We start from the raw sequence: 16,815 nt of genomic DNA, 5'->3' as shown, positions 1-16,815 counted from the left end.
ATGTAGTATGTGTGCAAGAACCTCATTTAGACTATGTGATCCCAGGGTTCAGTGCTATAAGACACGACAGACCTAACAACCAAAGTGGTGGAGGATGTGCTACTTGTATCAAAGATGGCTTGTCCTATAGGGAAGCTCCCTCCCCTGAAGAGACTAAATGTGTAATAGTTGAAATGTGTAGTCCAAGGAAAGAAGGTAATATTAGTTAATCAATTTTAATAATCCATGCAAAAAGCTAACTGTTGACATGTTCAAAGACAGGTTATGGAAAATAAATATGGTGTGGGGACTTAAATGCACATAGGGGCAGCAGTCACACAGACAATAATGGGAATATAGTGGAAGAAATATTAGATGAAAGATCTCTGGTCTGCCTTAATGGTGGACATGAGACGAGAGTAGATGTCAATAGGAGAAAGGTATCATACTTGGATCTTACATTGGTCAAGTTACAGAACACATTCTAAATGCTGCAAATGTGAGTATACCAAAAAGAACAAAACAGGGTAGGAAGAAGGTGGTAAAGCAAAGCTGTGAAAGAGTGAAACAAGGCCTTCAGAGCCTTGAGGAAAAATATGTCACAAGAGAATCTCTTACAGTACCAAAGGAAAAGGGGAAGTGGCTCGTAGAATAGTTAAATCCACAAATAGGAGGACATGGAGAATTCTGTTCCACCATTGGCAGGGGAGTAAAGTTAGGGGGTGTCTGGTCTATGTTTAAACAAATGAGTGTGAAACTGGCAGTGTCAGATAAAGAAAAGGCAGATGTGTTAGGTAGGGCACTTGCTGCAGTCCATAGCGGTGAGCACCTTGATGATAGTCACAGGCAGCAGAAAGACATTGCACTCAGAGAAAATGGGAATGTCAGGGAAAAGAGAGTAAGATATGTCAACACCGGATGTAGAAATGACAATGTCTGAATGGAAAACAGCCGTGCAAGCTACTGGTTATACAGCGCCAGGACAAGACCAGCTGTGTTACGCAATGTTTCGGCAGCTACCAGTGGGAACAGTGAAACTAGTGCTAAGACTATTTAACAAGATCTGAAGAGAGGGAGTAATACAGTTGTTGGAAAAGGGCAGTAATATCCTGCTAATCCTGGAAGCTATAGGCCCGTAGCATCGACGTCCCATGTATGTAAATGGATGGAGAGGATAATTGTCCGTAGGCTATCACATGTTCAAAGGATTAATGAGTCATTTTCCGAATGGATTTAGAAAAGGATGTTCCACAATAGACGCTCCAGAGTAACTAATGACGTGGAAAAAACATTGAAAATGAAAGAGCTAATGGCAATAGTTTATTTAGACATTGAAAAGGCGTACGGTTCTATGTGGAGGGAAGGGTTACTTGTCAAATTAAGTCAAATGGGTATTGGGAGGAGGATATATAACTGGATAATGGACTTTTTGATAAGCAGGGACTTCGGAGTAAAGGTGGAAGTAGAAATATCAAAGGACTTTGACATAGAAAATGGAATCCGACAGGGGAGTGTTATCAGCCCTATACTGTTCAATATAATGATACGTTTACAAACTTGATGGAAGCATCAAATCGGCGCTGTACGCTGATAACGGGGCAATATGGATGGGGCGAAGAAATCCAGCATATGTATGACAGAATATAGGAAAAGCAATAAAGGAAGTAGAGGGTGTCTGAATTTAAGTACCTGGGTTTGTGGTTAGAGAGCAGTTACACATGGAAAACACACATTAAACATTTAGAAACAAAGTGCAAAAAAGTCATAAATCCTATTCGTGCTGTGGCCGGGGGGGGGGGGGGGGGGGGACTGGGGGGCAAACAGACAGGCATTAATTGACATATATGGCAATCATGAGGTAAACAACAGACTATGGTTGTAAAATATATGGAGCAGCAGCAAAGACATCACTACAAAAAGTGGATAGAGCATTACGGTGATGTATAGGAGCTATTAAGTAACCCCCACTAAAGCAGTACTAATAGAAGCAGGAGAGACACCGCTGGAGTTACGAAGGGAACAGCTTGCACTTGCTTGCTGGGTCAGGCTAAAAGGGAGCGGGGAAGAAAACCCTGCAAAGAAGACGCTGCAGGAAAGCTGGGAATAGTCCAAGTTCCAGGGGTGTGGGTTTGGGTGGAAAAGGGAAGAAAGAGTGAAGATATATGAAATGGAGGCATTAGAGTTCACCAGAGCTAATCCAGTAAGTAATATACCCCCATGGCTTTTCCCAGATGTAAAGATCGACACGAGTATCCTGGAAAAGAAGAGAGAGTGGCCAATGAATAAAGTCGGAGTTAAAACAAGTGTCTATCTGAGAAATAGTTACTACAGGTATCTTAAAATCTACACAGATGGCTCTAAGAGTAAACAACAGTGTGTGGGAGTTGGTGTGTATATATCCCTGAGTTTAAGATCTCCATTTGGTCTGCAGTGGGTTGAAGAGGTCAGACCTGATAGAGTGGTGATATGGACAGACTCATTAGCTGTATTGGAAAGCGTACAGTCAACAACATCTGTCAGAGAAGACTTTACCATAGCTTACTAAGACTTCACAGAGGTGGTATAGATGTACAGTTCTGTTGGGTGCCAGCACATGAGGGATTGAAAGGAAATGAGTGTGCTGATAATCTAGCAAAAGGGGCATTGGAAAAGGAAATAACAGCTCCAGTTCCACTAGGAAAGGGAGAAGGAAAAGCAGTGATTAAGAAGAAAGGAATGGAAATATGGCAAAAAAGATGGGAAGAAGACCAGAATGGAAGGGGCTATTATAAAATACAAAAGTCAGTCATAACAAAGATCTTTAAAGAAAGGAACAGAAGGGAGGAAATCATAATAACCAGGAACCAGTCACCAGGAAGGCACTCTTTACTTTCTTAAATGACACGTTTATAGAATTGATTTTAAACTTTTAATGTTTGTCTTTAAAGCTCTTAATGGCCTTGCTCCATCTTATTTATCTGAGCTTTTAACCGTTCGTGAGCCTGGTAGAGCTTTGAGGTCGTCTAACCAACTTCTGTTGGAAGTGCCCAGGTCAAAATACAAACACTGGGGTGACCAAGCCTTTTCTGTTGCTGCTCCCAGGCTCTGGAATAAGCTCCCCGCCAAAATGCGTCTTATTTCTGACCTGGGCCTCTTCAAATCTACACTGAAAACCTATTTATTTAGGATGGCTTTTAATACCCAGTAGTGTGGTGACACTTTTACTGTTATTTTTATTTTATTTTATTGTATTGTATTTTATTGTATTTTATTGCTTTTATTGTTTTTATTGTGTTTTTTATTGTTTTTATCTATTCCTTTTTATTTACTATCTATTGTAAAGCACTTCATTTAGGTTTAATGGGAAGAATAGAAGGGAGTAGTTTGACATGATGGTGCACACGCTTGTACAGTAGGTGGCGGTATGCACCTCAACGTTGTTTGCGATCCGCCATTAAACCGAGAGAAGAAGAAGAAGAAGAAGAAGTTTTTGTTTCCGGGTCTCGAAGGCTCTCTTCGGCAGAGCACAGTTAGCATGTATTGATGTGCTAGCGTGCTACAGCAGCAGAGTAACCGTAGAAAAAACGTCAGCGTTGAGTTGAGCGTCTTTTCCTTCTTTGACTCTTGGATGTGTGGAAAATGTCCGGGTTTCAGGATCATAAAGATTTTGTCAGTCGACGGCTGCTCGCTGCGGTTATCAGAGACGAGGCAGGACAAACAACAACATCCGGATACGAAGAGGAGCTCCACCGCCAAAGAAAACGGCTGGATTCAGGTTGGTTTTCTTTCACTGCTGGAAACGTGTTTTCTGCTAATGTTTCAGGGAGCCGAGCCTTTAGCTAACGTTCATAGACGCACAGAGCGTGGTAGCCGCAGCTAGCTCCTGCTAAGAAAATACTTTGTTTACTGGACTTGAAGACACTTCATAGCGCCAAATCATAACCGAGGTTATCTCAAGACACTATACAAACAGAGCAGGTCTAGACCGTACTCTTTGTTATGTTATTTAAAGAGAGATCCAACATGAATCCATCATAAGATAACATAAGATAAGCTTTAGTGATCCCCCACAGGGGACATTTACTCATTACAGCAGCTCACAAAACAGGCAAATTAAATAAAGTACTCAAGTAATTAAAATAGACAAAAAGTACAGGTGGCAATAAAAAAGTAACAAACATGACAATATAAACGATAACGATGAGCAGTATTAAGCAAAATTTGTGGCAGAAAAGCTTCCTTTTATTTATTTATTTAATGTTTATTTGTATAGGGACAAGTATGAAGCAAGTAAAGCGATGCCACACACTACAGCATGTATAGCCTTGGCTAATTTGCGGTGCCCGTCCCTAGATGGGCCTTTAAAATACATTAAATCAACAACAAATACACAAGAGATCGTACAAAACAGACTCAATAGCAATAAGACAGATAAAACAATACAGGATACAAAATACACTCCTCCAATAAAACTTAATGTAAAACAGGGAGCACAAAATCATACATGACTACAAGACAGAGCCCTCTTCAAAAGCTCTGCAGGTGAGGCATTCCACATATTGATCCCCTGAACGGAAAAAGCGCTTCGTCCAAGTGATAACCACACCACAAGGTCACTGGGCACCTGAGGGGCCTGATGATGTAAGCACTTATGGACGAGTTTTAGATGATCAAATTTAATAAAATTATCAAAACTTAACATATTACATTTTTTTAGAACATCACAGTGATGTGATCTTATCGATTTCCTGTCTAAAATCTTTATGGCTTTATTATATTTCATCATCAGAGACTTGAGTGTTGAAGATGCTGCTTGTGACCAGGAGGTGACTCAATAACTTACATGTGAAAAAATCATAGAATGCATAAAACTATTAGCAGAATGGTAGACAGTCTCTGATAAGCCTGAATGTGTGTAAGTTTGCTTTTGCGATTCTGCTCACCGTTTTCACATGCTTATCAAATTTTAGGTGGGAATCTGATACAAGGCCGAGATATTTTACTGCTGGAGCCTGCTCAATACATTGTCCATTAATCTTCAGGTTTAAGTCATTGGCTTCAGATGAGGACCGAGCTTTGGAAGAAAAGCAAACAGACACAGTTTTCTTGATATTAAGTGTGAGACATGAGCTCTCAAACCAAGCTGCTATGGACTGTAAATGATTTGAAAGTTTTGTGGAAACTGACAAAGTGGTTCTACCAGATACATACAGGACTGTATCTTCTGCATATCTGCAAACTGGCTCCAACACAAGACTTTTTACAGACAGAAACCTACTTGAGTACAAGTAAAATTACCAGTCTAAAAATGTACTCAAGTAAAAGTAAAAAGTAGCGTGCTTGAAATTTGCTTTGTTACTTTTTTTGACAACGGGAAGGGGGTCTCTCCTGTGTAGTGCAAAAAGGACAAGGGGGATATAAATCTCAAACTAGGAAAATCCTTACGAAGAGAAACGGTGTATTAATCTGTAAACTAGGGCTGCTCGATTATGACAAAAACCATAATCACAATTATTCTGGTCAATAATTGAGATCACGTTTATTGAAAATGATTAGTCATTGACTTTGGAACAGCAACCATTTAACTTTTTTCTTAATAAAATAAAGGGTCTTTCACAGTGTGTTTTCTTGAACTTCAAACAGTATTCAACTGAAAATAAATAAATTGTAACGGAGCCCCTCTGCTGACATTTCATGGAAAAAAATAAGTCCTGCTGACATCTAAAAGAAAGCATACGAGTGCAGACGAGACGAGAGTGTGCTCTCAGTTAGTTTAAAGTTCAATAGTAACGAAGGTACAGGAGCTTTAAGCTTTATTGTCTGCTAGTTTCACAGCGGTTACGCTCTAGACAACAAGCTTACACGTCTACACCTCCGTACAACCACAAAGTTTTGGGAAGTCCCTTTCACGCCTCATAAAGATGTTAAAGTTACGATGTTACGGTGTTACAGACAGACAGAGAGCAGAGCAGAGCGACAGCCATGTCACCGTGATGCTACGTGTTGATCGAGTCCCGACCTGTGGACTGTTGGCTGAGCTCCAGACCTCTGCCCCGTGATAGACAGTCCATAGATCGTCCAAAATGCCCCAAACAGAGCAGAATAATAAGAATAGAAACACAGACAAAGGGCAGATCCTCTGCAGATACAAACACCAGCTCACACTTCTCCTGGATTATGATGTTGATTAATAGGGAATATTTAATATGGAAAATCCTGCTTACAAGCCTTTTATTACTATTATTAACAGTATCAGTCTGTCAGATGAGCTGGTCTGTGTTTAGTGACTTATCTTCAGCAGCACTGTGTGAAGGTGGGAAAAACAAGAACATCATTTTTGTTCCTCCTTTTGTGTGTTTTTGTGTTATACTCATGTCTATTTATTTTGATATTTTATTATAGTGCTATTTAAGCTGCTACAGAAACACTTTTATTTGAATTTTGTATCTCATGCAAATGTAAGTTTAACTACAATATATATATATCGGCCGAAAATCCAGTATCGGTCGGGCTCCAGTTTTGCGTCTTTGCCTCGGACAGACAAGGTCTCATGTTTTGAGGCTGAACCCACGTTCTGAGGCTGAACCCGCGTTCTGCTTGAATTACCAGCACCACTTCAGCCAAAGTTTAGAAGTCTGGCAACATTGATCCCAGGGAAGTGATCAGAAATTAGCAACATTCACTGAATGGATGCAAGCACTCGCTTTACCAGGAGGAACTCCTGCAGCATGCGCTCCTCCTGCTCCCATGGTGCAGCGCCACCGCTCTGTGACCCGCAGTGATCACAGACGCGCTTCAAAGACAGCAGTCCGCTTAGCACACTATAAAAAATAGATATATTCACATTCTCAACCAACCGGACAGGGCTGTGAATGTCTTAAAATTACTAGATGGCACTCAGTTTTCTAATTTATCAAACCGAAGGCTGACTTTATATTTCTCCATCGCTAAAATAAATCCGTCATTGACAGAAGTACAGTTGGATCAATCACTGCAGGCATTAGGGCTGGCCAGTATGATGATATACTGTATGTATATTTGTATGTATATTTGTATATATATATATGGGATAATTCTTAATTGATCGCCAGAGAGGAAATTCAGGTGTCACCGCATCATTGTTTATCTCAGTTATTGTCAAAATCTGACAAACTGACCCAATTGCAGTGAATGATACATAAATTCTGCACTTCACCTTTTAGAAGTATTCTTTAGTTAATCAGATGTTGTGATGTATCATTATGTGATTGTCTTGCAATATCAATTATCAATTATCGCAGAATCACTGTATCGTGATATTATCACAGCCATCTTTTTTTGAGAATGCTGCCTCGTACAGGTCATTCACACAGATGATACGGTCAGCATCACCATGGCGTGCAGGCATAATGGATGACACCTTATGGACGTAGTCCAAACACTTGAATGGGGGGCCATCTTGCGTCTGCTGATCTTCTGCTGATGGAGTCACCATCTTCCAGATAATGCCCATGTTGATGAGAGTAATATAGGGTCCTTGCAGATCTACAGATTTCAGGGAGAGCTTCTGGATGAGCTTACTCTTCTGCATCTTCCTACACTGAATATACATGTCCAATGTTACAACCAATTTTGGTATTCATGGTAGTTAATTGTCACATCAGTTATTTTGTAAGTTGTTGCTTTATAGTCATTTTCTGAGTCACTGGTGCTGTCGCTGCTCTCAAGTGTGGCAGTGTGTGTTAGCTGCGGCATTTGGTTGCCAGTCCCTGGCAACAGCACCCTACGTAGCATGGAACAGCCTTCTTTGCACAGGAACAGTTTTTCTGGCAGCCTTTGACACATCCACATAAGATTGTCTTGTTCATTGACACAGGCCAGGCTGGCTGTGAAGATGGAAACTGAACTACATTTTCATTTTCCAGAGACCATCCAAATTCTGTGCATGAGGGAATTTCTGGCTTCGCGATGTGTGCGTTCTTATCAATGAGGGTTGCCAGAGCAAAAATGTGTTTTCTTTTGGAGGTAGTAGTTTTAAGAGTGTTGATCTGTTCAGGAACTTGTATGCTCTCAGTTTGCCCAGATCAGAATACTCAAAGTGATCAGCTATGGGTATGTACACAGCTATGGTGAGGTCTCGTGCCTGGTTGAGAAGGTCATCTGTTATGGCATCGGCGAGTTCTCACCAACCTGTGCAGGTATGTCCAGACTCATGCTGCTCTTGATCCATGCCTTCTTTCCAGTGAAATATGGATAACTACTGGTATCTCTACCACCCAGACTTTGGACAAAGGGCATGGCACAACACCGTGAAGGTCCCAGTGCCACAACCATTTATGTATAGGCAGGTACGCATTCTGGGCTGTTCACCATGCTCTTCGTCTCTTCTTTGAATCCACCACCCAGGTAGAGATGAGTTGGGCCAAGAGCAGGCTCCAGTTGCTCATTCTCACACCATTCTTTACAGAGGAAGCTCAGCAAACAAAGCAAACCTTCTGACACTGCAAAAAACTCTTTTGCATTAGCAGCTGTGTACTGCTCACTGACTTCATATACTTTGGCTGGTTTTGATCGGGCATATCTCTGTTCCTGCTCAGCTGACTTAAGGCTGGGTTCACTGTACCTGTCACAACAGAAGTGTATGATCTCAGTACCAGCAGGCACATCATTCAGCAGCAGGTTTTTGTATTGCTCAGCGATGGTTCCAAATCTTTAACCTTTGTGAAAAGACCAGTGACGTATGGCGCACAAAGCATCAATGACTACTGCTGTCTTTTTATCATCTTGAGGCAGATCAGGTATGCTGGTCACTTTTGTCTCTTCTTTCAGGATCTTCACTAGGCTTGCCTTGGTACCAGTTCTCATACTGCCGTCTTCCTGGAAGAGGGATGTGCCAAAGTCACTGCACTCCTGGTTGCTTTTGAAGTCAACAATGTTGAGTTCTCCACACTGGCAATGCTCTCTGTGTCATGCACAGAAGGCCAGTAACTTCATTGCTCTTGCCAGGTGCAGAAGTTTTACCCCCAGACTTCTTTGGTTTCGTGTATTGTGTGTGGAAGGTTTTAAGCTTGTACTAGAATACTTGTCTTGTGATTACTGGACAGCGACTCAGACAGTGCCTTCAGACCAAGTACTTTCATGCTCATCAGGTTGTCCTTGATTGTGTAATCTGCACACTGTCCAGTTTATATGTTAATCAGGGATGGTGTGGCTGTTGTGAATGGGTTGGTCTCTACTGCTGCCATGACCTTGACTACCATCTCTGCATCCCTGGTGACACGACTCCAACCAGATTCATGGTGTGGGCTGGAGGAATGGAGGTGCAGCATAGACTTGAGCTCTGTAGAGATATCTGCAGTGAGTGGTGTTGTGTAAACCCACTTCATCCGGGCAGCAGGGTTGTGTGTAATGCTATCCGGCCCCCTGCCTACTTGGCATACGTATGCTCCAGAAGCATGTCAGGAGAGACACAACTGTGGTTGACATCTTCTCTCCTCCCAACAAACACACCTTCCATCAGGGCTTCATGTACCTCTGGGGATGTTTCTGGCAGTTTCTTCATCCTGGCCATAGACAGAGGCTAACACTGATGCCCATATTTGTAGTGGCATGCTGCTGTGAGGTAGGGTAGCATTCGTGCTGATTCACAGAAATGTCCTACCCAGTTACCTTCCTGCTGGTAGTAGATAAACCTGTGGAGGATCCAGGAAGATTGACCAGAAAACTGCTGTTGGTTGCTCATTCAATGATTCCTGAAAAAGCAACATCTGCCTCGTAGGACTGAGAACTGTGGACGTGACATTTGGATGATCTCCAACTTCTGAGTGGCAGGGATGCCAGGGATGTCTGTCTCAAACAACATCTTCACGACATTTTGTACCTGTGACTGTTTTGTTTCTCTGTCTGCTGCCCATGCCTCAAATGCTTGCCACATGGCCTTACTGAGGATCCTGAGGTAGGTTTGGTAGTAGTCGGCCCTCTCACCAAACATCTTCTTGGTGGTCCCTTCCTGACACAGACCATCTGCAACAAGAAGATCCTCTGCACCTGCATCCGTTCATCTCTTCTTTCAGGACAGCAGGATCAGTTGCAGATGCTAGGACGTGAGGAAGATGCTGGCCTGTCTGTGTGGCTGGAGGTCTGCAGAGAAGGCAGTAAGGCCAGGCAGTCCTGCTTCTGCATCTGGATAAGCATCCAACAACTGTGAAGTTGTAAGCATTCTCGCTAGCCGCCACAAAAGCAACAGGTCTTCAGCCCTACCATCTGAGGAAGTCGCCAGACTCTAGGTTCCCAGTGTGCTCAAGTGACATGGACCTCTGCCTGTGTTTAGCTGAGATGTGACACATGGGAGCAGGTGTGTCAGCAACATCAGAGGGAGTCTTTCTTCTGTCAGAAGTGGAAGTCGGGAATCTGGCACCCTCCTGGACCCTCGCGATCTCTTGGTTTTAGATTATAATTGCAGTGGTGACATTGAAACTCCCACCCTCTAGTGCCTTCTTCCTCCAGTCCATATTGTCCATAGCAAACACATGGGGAATCTTGCTGTTTTTTGTCATGGTCTCTGGGACGTAAACGCCATCGGTTTCAACCTGCTGCATGACCTTCCCACTCTGTGCTGTCAGCTGACGCTGCAGACATTCAAAACTGATCCCAAGCCCCAGCCTGTTGTTCAGCATATTTTGTGATTTACTACATATCTGATTGAAGTACTAGGCAGTGGCTATGCCCATAGGTGTTGGTACCCCAGAGACACATGTAGGATGTGTTGTGACATAGGGGTGACCGATTTTGGATAAAATGAGAATCACCATTTTCTTGCTTAGAATTGAGATCACAATTCTCTCACGATTTGTTTTTCTGTGTAAATGTTTATTGCACTCACCTGATACAAAAAAGGCAGCAAAAAATATAAAGGTGCCTCATATAGGACCGGCACATCAATTTTGGACAGAACGGGAGAACATGAAAACAATAGAATAGAACAGAATTAGGGCTGCGCAATATTGGAAACGTACATACAATATACATTGCGATATATTTTTGTTTTATACATATAAACATACATATAAACAATTATATGCTTTTTATTATTTGAGACTTTTAAGTCTATTTGCTGATAATAAAACAAAACCCCCTCCTACTTGTATCACTCTTGGTTCAGACTACAAAGTAGAGAGCACAGTTGGAGCGACACGTTCTTTATAAAACAAATACTAACAGACCTGTGTGCTCCAGTGTGTGTACTCTCAATCAAATGATAACAAAAATATATATTGGTAAAATGAACAATACAGTACAAGGGACTTACATTTTCTTTCAGAATGTTAGCTTACAGTAACAGAGCTAGCTAACTTACAGTCCACTCACTTGCTGGAACATCTGTGAACATCGAATAAAGTCAGGTTTGCATTGACGCAAACATACATATTGCCGTTCTGTACAATCACATTAATGTAAATCCTTTCATATTTTATACAGAAATAATATTTTATGTATATTTACCCATTTTCAACACAGCAACCAATCCAGAAGGCCACAAGTGCATTGCTTGAAATAGATCTCACTTTGAAAAAAAGGCACAGTGCCATCTAGTAGCTATATTCGGAACATTCTTAACCAAGGCATCATCAGAAAGCTTATTTTCTGCTCTTTCGACAGGTTTCAGTTTGTTTTTAGTATGAACTATCGCAGAGATATTCAATCAGAAAGAGAATGATGGAATCTGATCACGCCAGCGTAATTGCTGCTTTTTTGCAATAGGAGTTGCAATGTTTGAACACACCCTGTAGCTACCCAGTAGCTAGTTGACCAGGTTGTCCACCCAGGTTGTGATCATTGAAGGTACTAGATATCATTTCTGGTTCACAACCTTTTATAGCATTTCATGTCATTTCATTTCAATTTAATTTATTTATTTATTTATTTTGCTAATCTTCACCCTAGTCTACCACTATTATTGGCATTGTAAACATAAGAATGTGTCTGTTGTTGTTGTTGTTGTAACAAGAACATATGTTGTTGTTGCTCTCTTTGCCTGTCTCTATCCTCCATCTCCTTCTGTCCCATTTTCGGCCCATCCAGTCGAGGCAGATGGCTGTTCAACATGAGTCTGGTTCTGCTCGAGGTTTCTGCCTGTTAAAAGGAAGTTTTTCTGCCAATGTGCCGAATTGCTAAGTGCTACTCATGGTGATTCATGTTGGGCCTCTCTTTAAATAACATAACAAAGAGTCGGTCTAGACCTGCTCTTTCTGTAAAGTGTCTCGAGATAACTCTGGTTATGATTTGGCGCTATACAAATAAAATTTGATTGAAATTTGATTGATTGATGTCTGATTTCCAAAAAGGGGGGGGGTTTGCCCCCTGGGTAATATCTTGTTTTCTTGTACAAGGCAATTTTCATCAGATATTGCTGAAGTTTCTGTTGTGAATAAATAAAATATTCACTTTAGTCCGTCTCTGACTAATGGCACGAAATATTCAAAAACTCCATAACATTATGATATACTCCAGAGTCTCTCCCAGCGAATTTCAGCTAATTAGCAATAGATTAGTGTCCGTTCTGACAGAAAAACACACGATTACAAGGTAATTTAAACACAATGTGACGTTTCTTCTTCATTGGCTAAGCTAAGCCTCTAGTGCTGCATCATCGGAGTCAGCATGCTCGTGATCTTGGCTAGCAAGCACTACGTTAGCAGTGGACATTCCTGCTCTCTTTAGACAGTCTTTCCTCTTAGTCGACCCACATGAAGTGAAGAAGTTTTACATTGACATTATCGAGTCGTGGTTACTTTGGATTTAAGTTAACTGGCATGAAACACAGTGAGATATTGATTTAAAGTCAATACAGTAGGGAGAGAAAAAAACTACTTCTTGTCGTCTCCGTGCATCATGTGATCCTCATCGGTTTATATATTGTTTACTGTGTCTTGCAGACGTCCAGCAGCTGTTGTTGAGTAAAGTAGAGCTTCCCCCTGATCAGCAGGAGTGGAGTCCCAGTCTGAACCAGGAGGACACTGAGCCCCCCCACATTAAAGAAGAACAGGAGGAACTCTGGATCAGTCAGGAGGGAGAGCAGCTTCAAGGACTGGAGGAGGCTTATACCACCAAGTTCCCCTTCACTATTGTCACTGTGAAGAGTGAAGATGATGAAGAGAAACCTCAGTCCTCACAGCTCCATCAGAGACAAACTGAACAGATGGAAACAGGAGCTGATGGAGAGGACTGTGGAGGAGCAGAACCAGCCAGGAACTCAGATCCAGAGAGACATTTACAACCTGAAACTGAGGTCAAGACTGAAGACTCTTCTGAACCTGAGACTGAAGACAGTGATGATGATTGGAAGGAAACCAGAGAACATCAGTCAGGTTTAAACTCTGTGGAAAACTTTAAAGACAAGAGACCAAAGAATGATGAGAAATCAAATAGCTGCCCTGAGTGTGGAAAAACATTTAAAGAGAAAGGGAATATGATCCAACACATGAGAATTCACACAGAGAAGAGAGAGAAACCCTGCAGCTGCTCTGTTTGCAGTAAAACATTTTACTGTGTAAGTCATCTGAGGTCACACATGAGAATTCACACAGGAGAGAAACCCTTTAGCTGCTCAGTTTGCAATAAAACATTTAACCATACAAGTCATCTGAGCTCACATATGAGAATTCACACAGGAGAGAAACCCTTTAGCTGCTCAGTTTGCAATAAAACATTTAACCATACAAGTCATCTGAGATCGCACATGAGAATTCACACAGGAGAGAAACCCTTCAGCTGCTCGTTTTGCACCAAAGCATTTAACCATATAAGTCATCTGAGCTCACACATGAGAATTCACACAGGAGAGAAACCCTTCAGCTGCTCTATATGCAGTAAAACATTTAACCAAAAAGGGCATCTGTCCACACACATGAGAATTCACACAGGAGAGAAACCCTTCAGCTGCTCTGTTTGCAGTAAAAGATTTAAACGAAACTCTAGTCTGACACTTCACATGGTACATCATGGAGGAGAGAAAATCTTTAGCTGCTCTGATTGTGGTGAAAGATTCTCTTGGCCCTCTCGGTCAACAAGACACAAGTGTATTTGCGGTCTGGCTTATGAGCTTCATCAAAATCAAATTATAAAGAAAAGAGAGGCAGAAACAGGAGATGATGGAGAGGACTGTGGAGGAGCAGAACCAGCCACAAACTCAGATCCAGAGATATATTTACAACCAGAGATTGAAGTCAAGATTGAGGACAGTGATGATGATCAGAAGGAGGCAGGAGAACATCATTCAGGTTTAAGCTCTGTGGAAAACAGTAAACATGACAGAACAAATACTGAGAAGAAATCATATAGCTGCTCTGAGTGTGGTAAAAGATTTACCCAAAAGCCTCATCTGACACTTCACAAGGCACATCACAGAGGGGAGAAACCCTTCAGTTGCTCTGAGTGTGGTGAAAGATTCTCTTGGCCCACTCAATTAACAAGACACAAGGGTGTATGCGGTCAGGTTTTAGCTCTTCATCAAAACCAAACTAATGAGCCAACAGAGGCAGAAACAGGAGCTGATGGAGAGGACTGTGGAGGAGCAGAACCAGCCACGAACTCAGATCCAGAGAGACATTTACAACCAGAGACTGAGGACCTTTGCTTTAAAGATGAGAGACCAGTGAATGATAGGAAATCAAATAGCTGCTCTGAGTGTGGTAAAACATTCAAAGTCACATGGCTTTTGACCAGACACATGAGAATTCACACAGGAGAGAAACCCTTCAGCTGCTCTGAGTGTGGTAAAAGGTTTAACTGTCAAGGAACTCTGACCATACACATGAGAATTCACACAGGAGAGAAACCCTTCCGCTGCTCTCTTTGCAGTAAAATATTTAACCAGAAAGTGAGCTTGAAGGAACACATGTTGGTTCACACAGGAGAGAAACCATTTAGTTGCTCTTTGTGCTTTAAAAAATTTGCCATTAAAAGAACTCTGACCTCCCACATGAGAATTCACACAGGAGAGAAACCCTTCAGCTGCTCGGAGTGCAGTAAAAGATTTTACCAAAAAGGGCATCTTAACACGCACATGAGAAATCACACAGGAGAGAAACCCTTCTGTTGCTCTGTTTGCAGTAAAAGATTTAAACGCAAAGGACATCTAAATGAACACATGTTGGTTCACACAGCAGAGAAATCCTTCAGCTCGAGACTAGACTCGTGATATGTTATGCTGCATTCCTGACAACTATGAACTTGAGAACTTCCCAGTAGAATTCTGACCTTTGACCTTTGACCTCCAATCCAGAGAGACATTTGCCACCAGAGGCTGAGGTCAAGACTAAAGATTTGACAGTGATGATTATTGGAAGGAGAGCAGAAAACACCAGGCAGGTTCCTGGCGGTGATATGAGATGTAATAGTGGTGAGAAACCACTCAGCTGCTCAGAGTGTGGTCATACATTCAACTAGTATTACTCACACAGGAGAGAAACCATTTGATTGTTGTATTATGAGTAAAAGATTTACACAAATTGCAGAGTTTGTGACAGAAGATTAGTTTGGTTTACAATGTTGGCCTCCAATTTTTCCTTCCTGATATTAATTGTGATTCCTGGTCTTGAATAATGGCTGATACAGGGTTTAAATAGGACTGTTGGTAGTATTTGATATCGTCACACAATAATTATCCTGAAACCAGTTGTTTTTTTGTTGGGGGGGGGTTAATAAATTGTTATCAGGTTATCGGATCAGTGCATCGACTGGCGTACTCCTTGATACCATATGTTTGTTGTTTTTTCATGAATAAATTAGTTTATGTTTGTAACTAAACAAGATGCCATTGCTTTGCTCTAAACCAGTTAATATGAAACAATAAAAAAGTGAATGCTACTACTAACTGCTTTTAATTCTTTGTGTTGGTATTTTTTCTGATACAAGATAAATGGAAGACAAATATATTCAGGTGTTGTGGAGATTTTAGACTGCAGGACGCTCATTAAGGGTTAAAAGTTTTCAGTGAAATCAACCTCAACCATATCTGACTGTGCTAGGTCTGCAGCAGGACCCCGGAACCTCTGTACCCCTCGACACAATATAACTCCAGTAGATGGTATTCTTTCTCACTTTACATCAGTTTGTTTATTGCAAGGTTAGAAATAAGCTGTCTTCCCCCTGCCTGGTTGTAATGACCCAGACATGTTCTATCTCCCGAGCAAGGATGTCCAGTCTAGCTTCTCCCTACTGTCCTTGGGGTTTGATCTGACGGCTGTTACCTCCACACTCCCCCAAGTTCCTGAGAGATAATGGCAACTAAACCTTAATGTCAAAACATTATTCAGGACATTGGTCAAGATGAGTTCACTATCACAAGATCTGGGGTGCCACTGATGCATGAAAAATGTTTTCACTCCTCTATCCTCCGTCTCCCCCAACATCCACTCTGCTCACTCCAGACATGCTCACCACATTCTTTACAAATAAGGTTTCTACCATCAGAAATAAGTTCTCTGAGCCTGACCAACTCAGCCCGCAGCCACCTGGTAATAGTGCCTCACTCACCTCACTCTCCCCCCTGACTGAGGATGAAGTCTCCAAGCTTCTGCAAGACTCTCGGCCTACTACCTGTACCATTTCCCCCACCCTGCGGTCTCGCACATTATCAACTCTTCACTGTCAATGGGTGTGCTCCCCACTGCATTCAAGCAAGCTCAGGTCCCCTCACTGGTCAAAAAACCCAACCCAAACCAGGTTGAAAACTACAGATCAGTTTAACTTCTACCCTTCCTGTCAAAAATACTTGAGTCTCTGACTTGTCTCTGACTTCCTGTCCAAGGACAATCTGTTAGATCCGAATCAGTCTGGCTTTAAGTGGGGCCACTCTATCGAAATGGCACTACTGTC

General features: G+C 41.9%; 1 protein-coding gene across 2 annotated transcripts; it reads left to right on the top strand.

The window, feature by feature from the left end:
- Positions 1-3,597: 3,597 nt before the first annotated feature.
- Positions 3,598-15,623, top strand: LOC138611037 (zinc finger protein 665-like). Of its 2 annotated transcripts, XM_069683931.1 has the most exons (3): positions 3,598-3,733; positions 12,873-13,417; positions 13,508-15,623. In XM_069683931.1, exons 1-3 carry the CDS (start codon positions 3,598-3,600, stop codon positions 15,134-15,136), a joined length of 2,310 nt encoding a protein of 769 aa, XP_069540032.1. In that variant the 3' UTR covers positions 15,137-15,623. The 2 variants fall into 2 exon arrangements, with proteins under 2 accessions (XP_069540032.1, XP_069540022.1); XM_069683921.1 differs by having other exon boundaries at positions 12,873-15,623.
- Positions 15,624-16,815: the final 1,192 nt, after the last annotated feature.

This window comes from Semicossyphus pulcher, unplaced genomic scaffold (genome assembly GCF_022749685.1).
Source record: "Semicossyphus pulcher isolate SPU_LCO1_2020_fin unplaced genomic scaffold, fSemPul1.0.p SCAF_11, whole genome shotgun sequence".
Taxonomy (NCBI): Eukaryota; Metazoa; Chordata; class Actinopteri; order Labriformes; family Labridae; genus Semicossyphus; species Semicossyphus pulcher.
This window is presented reverse-complemented; position numbering and strand designations above follow the sequence as displayed.

Bases quoted from the DNA above. Each gene is read 5' to 3' on its own strand.
- LOC138611037 (XM_069683921.1), top strand. From the start codon at position 3,598: ATGTCCGGGTTTCAGGATCATAAAGATTTTGTCAGTCGACGGCTGCTC. The intron at 3,734-12,872 runs GTTGGTTTTCTT...TGTGTCTTGCAG, and splicing joins AAGAAAACGGCTGGATTCAG to ACGTCCAGCAGCTGTTGTTG.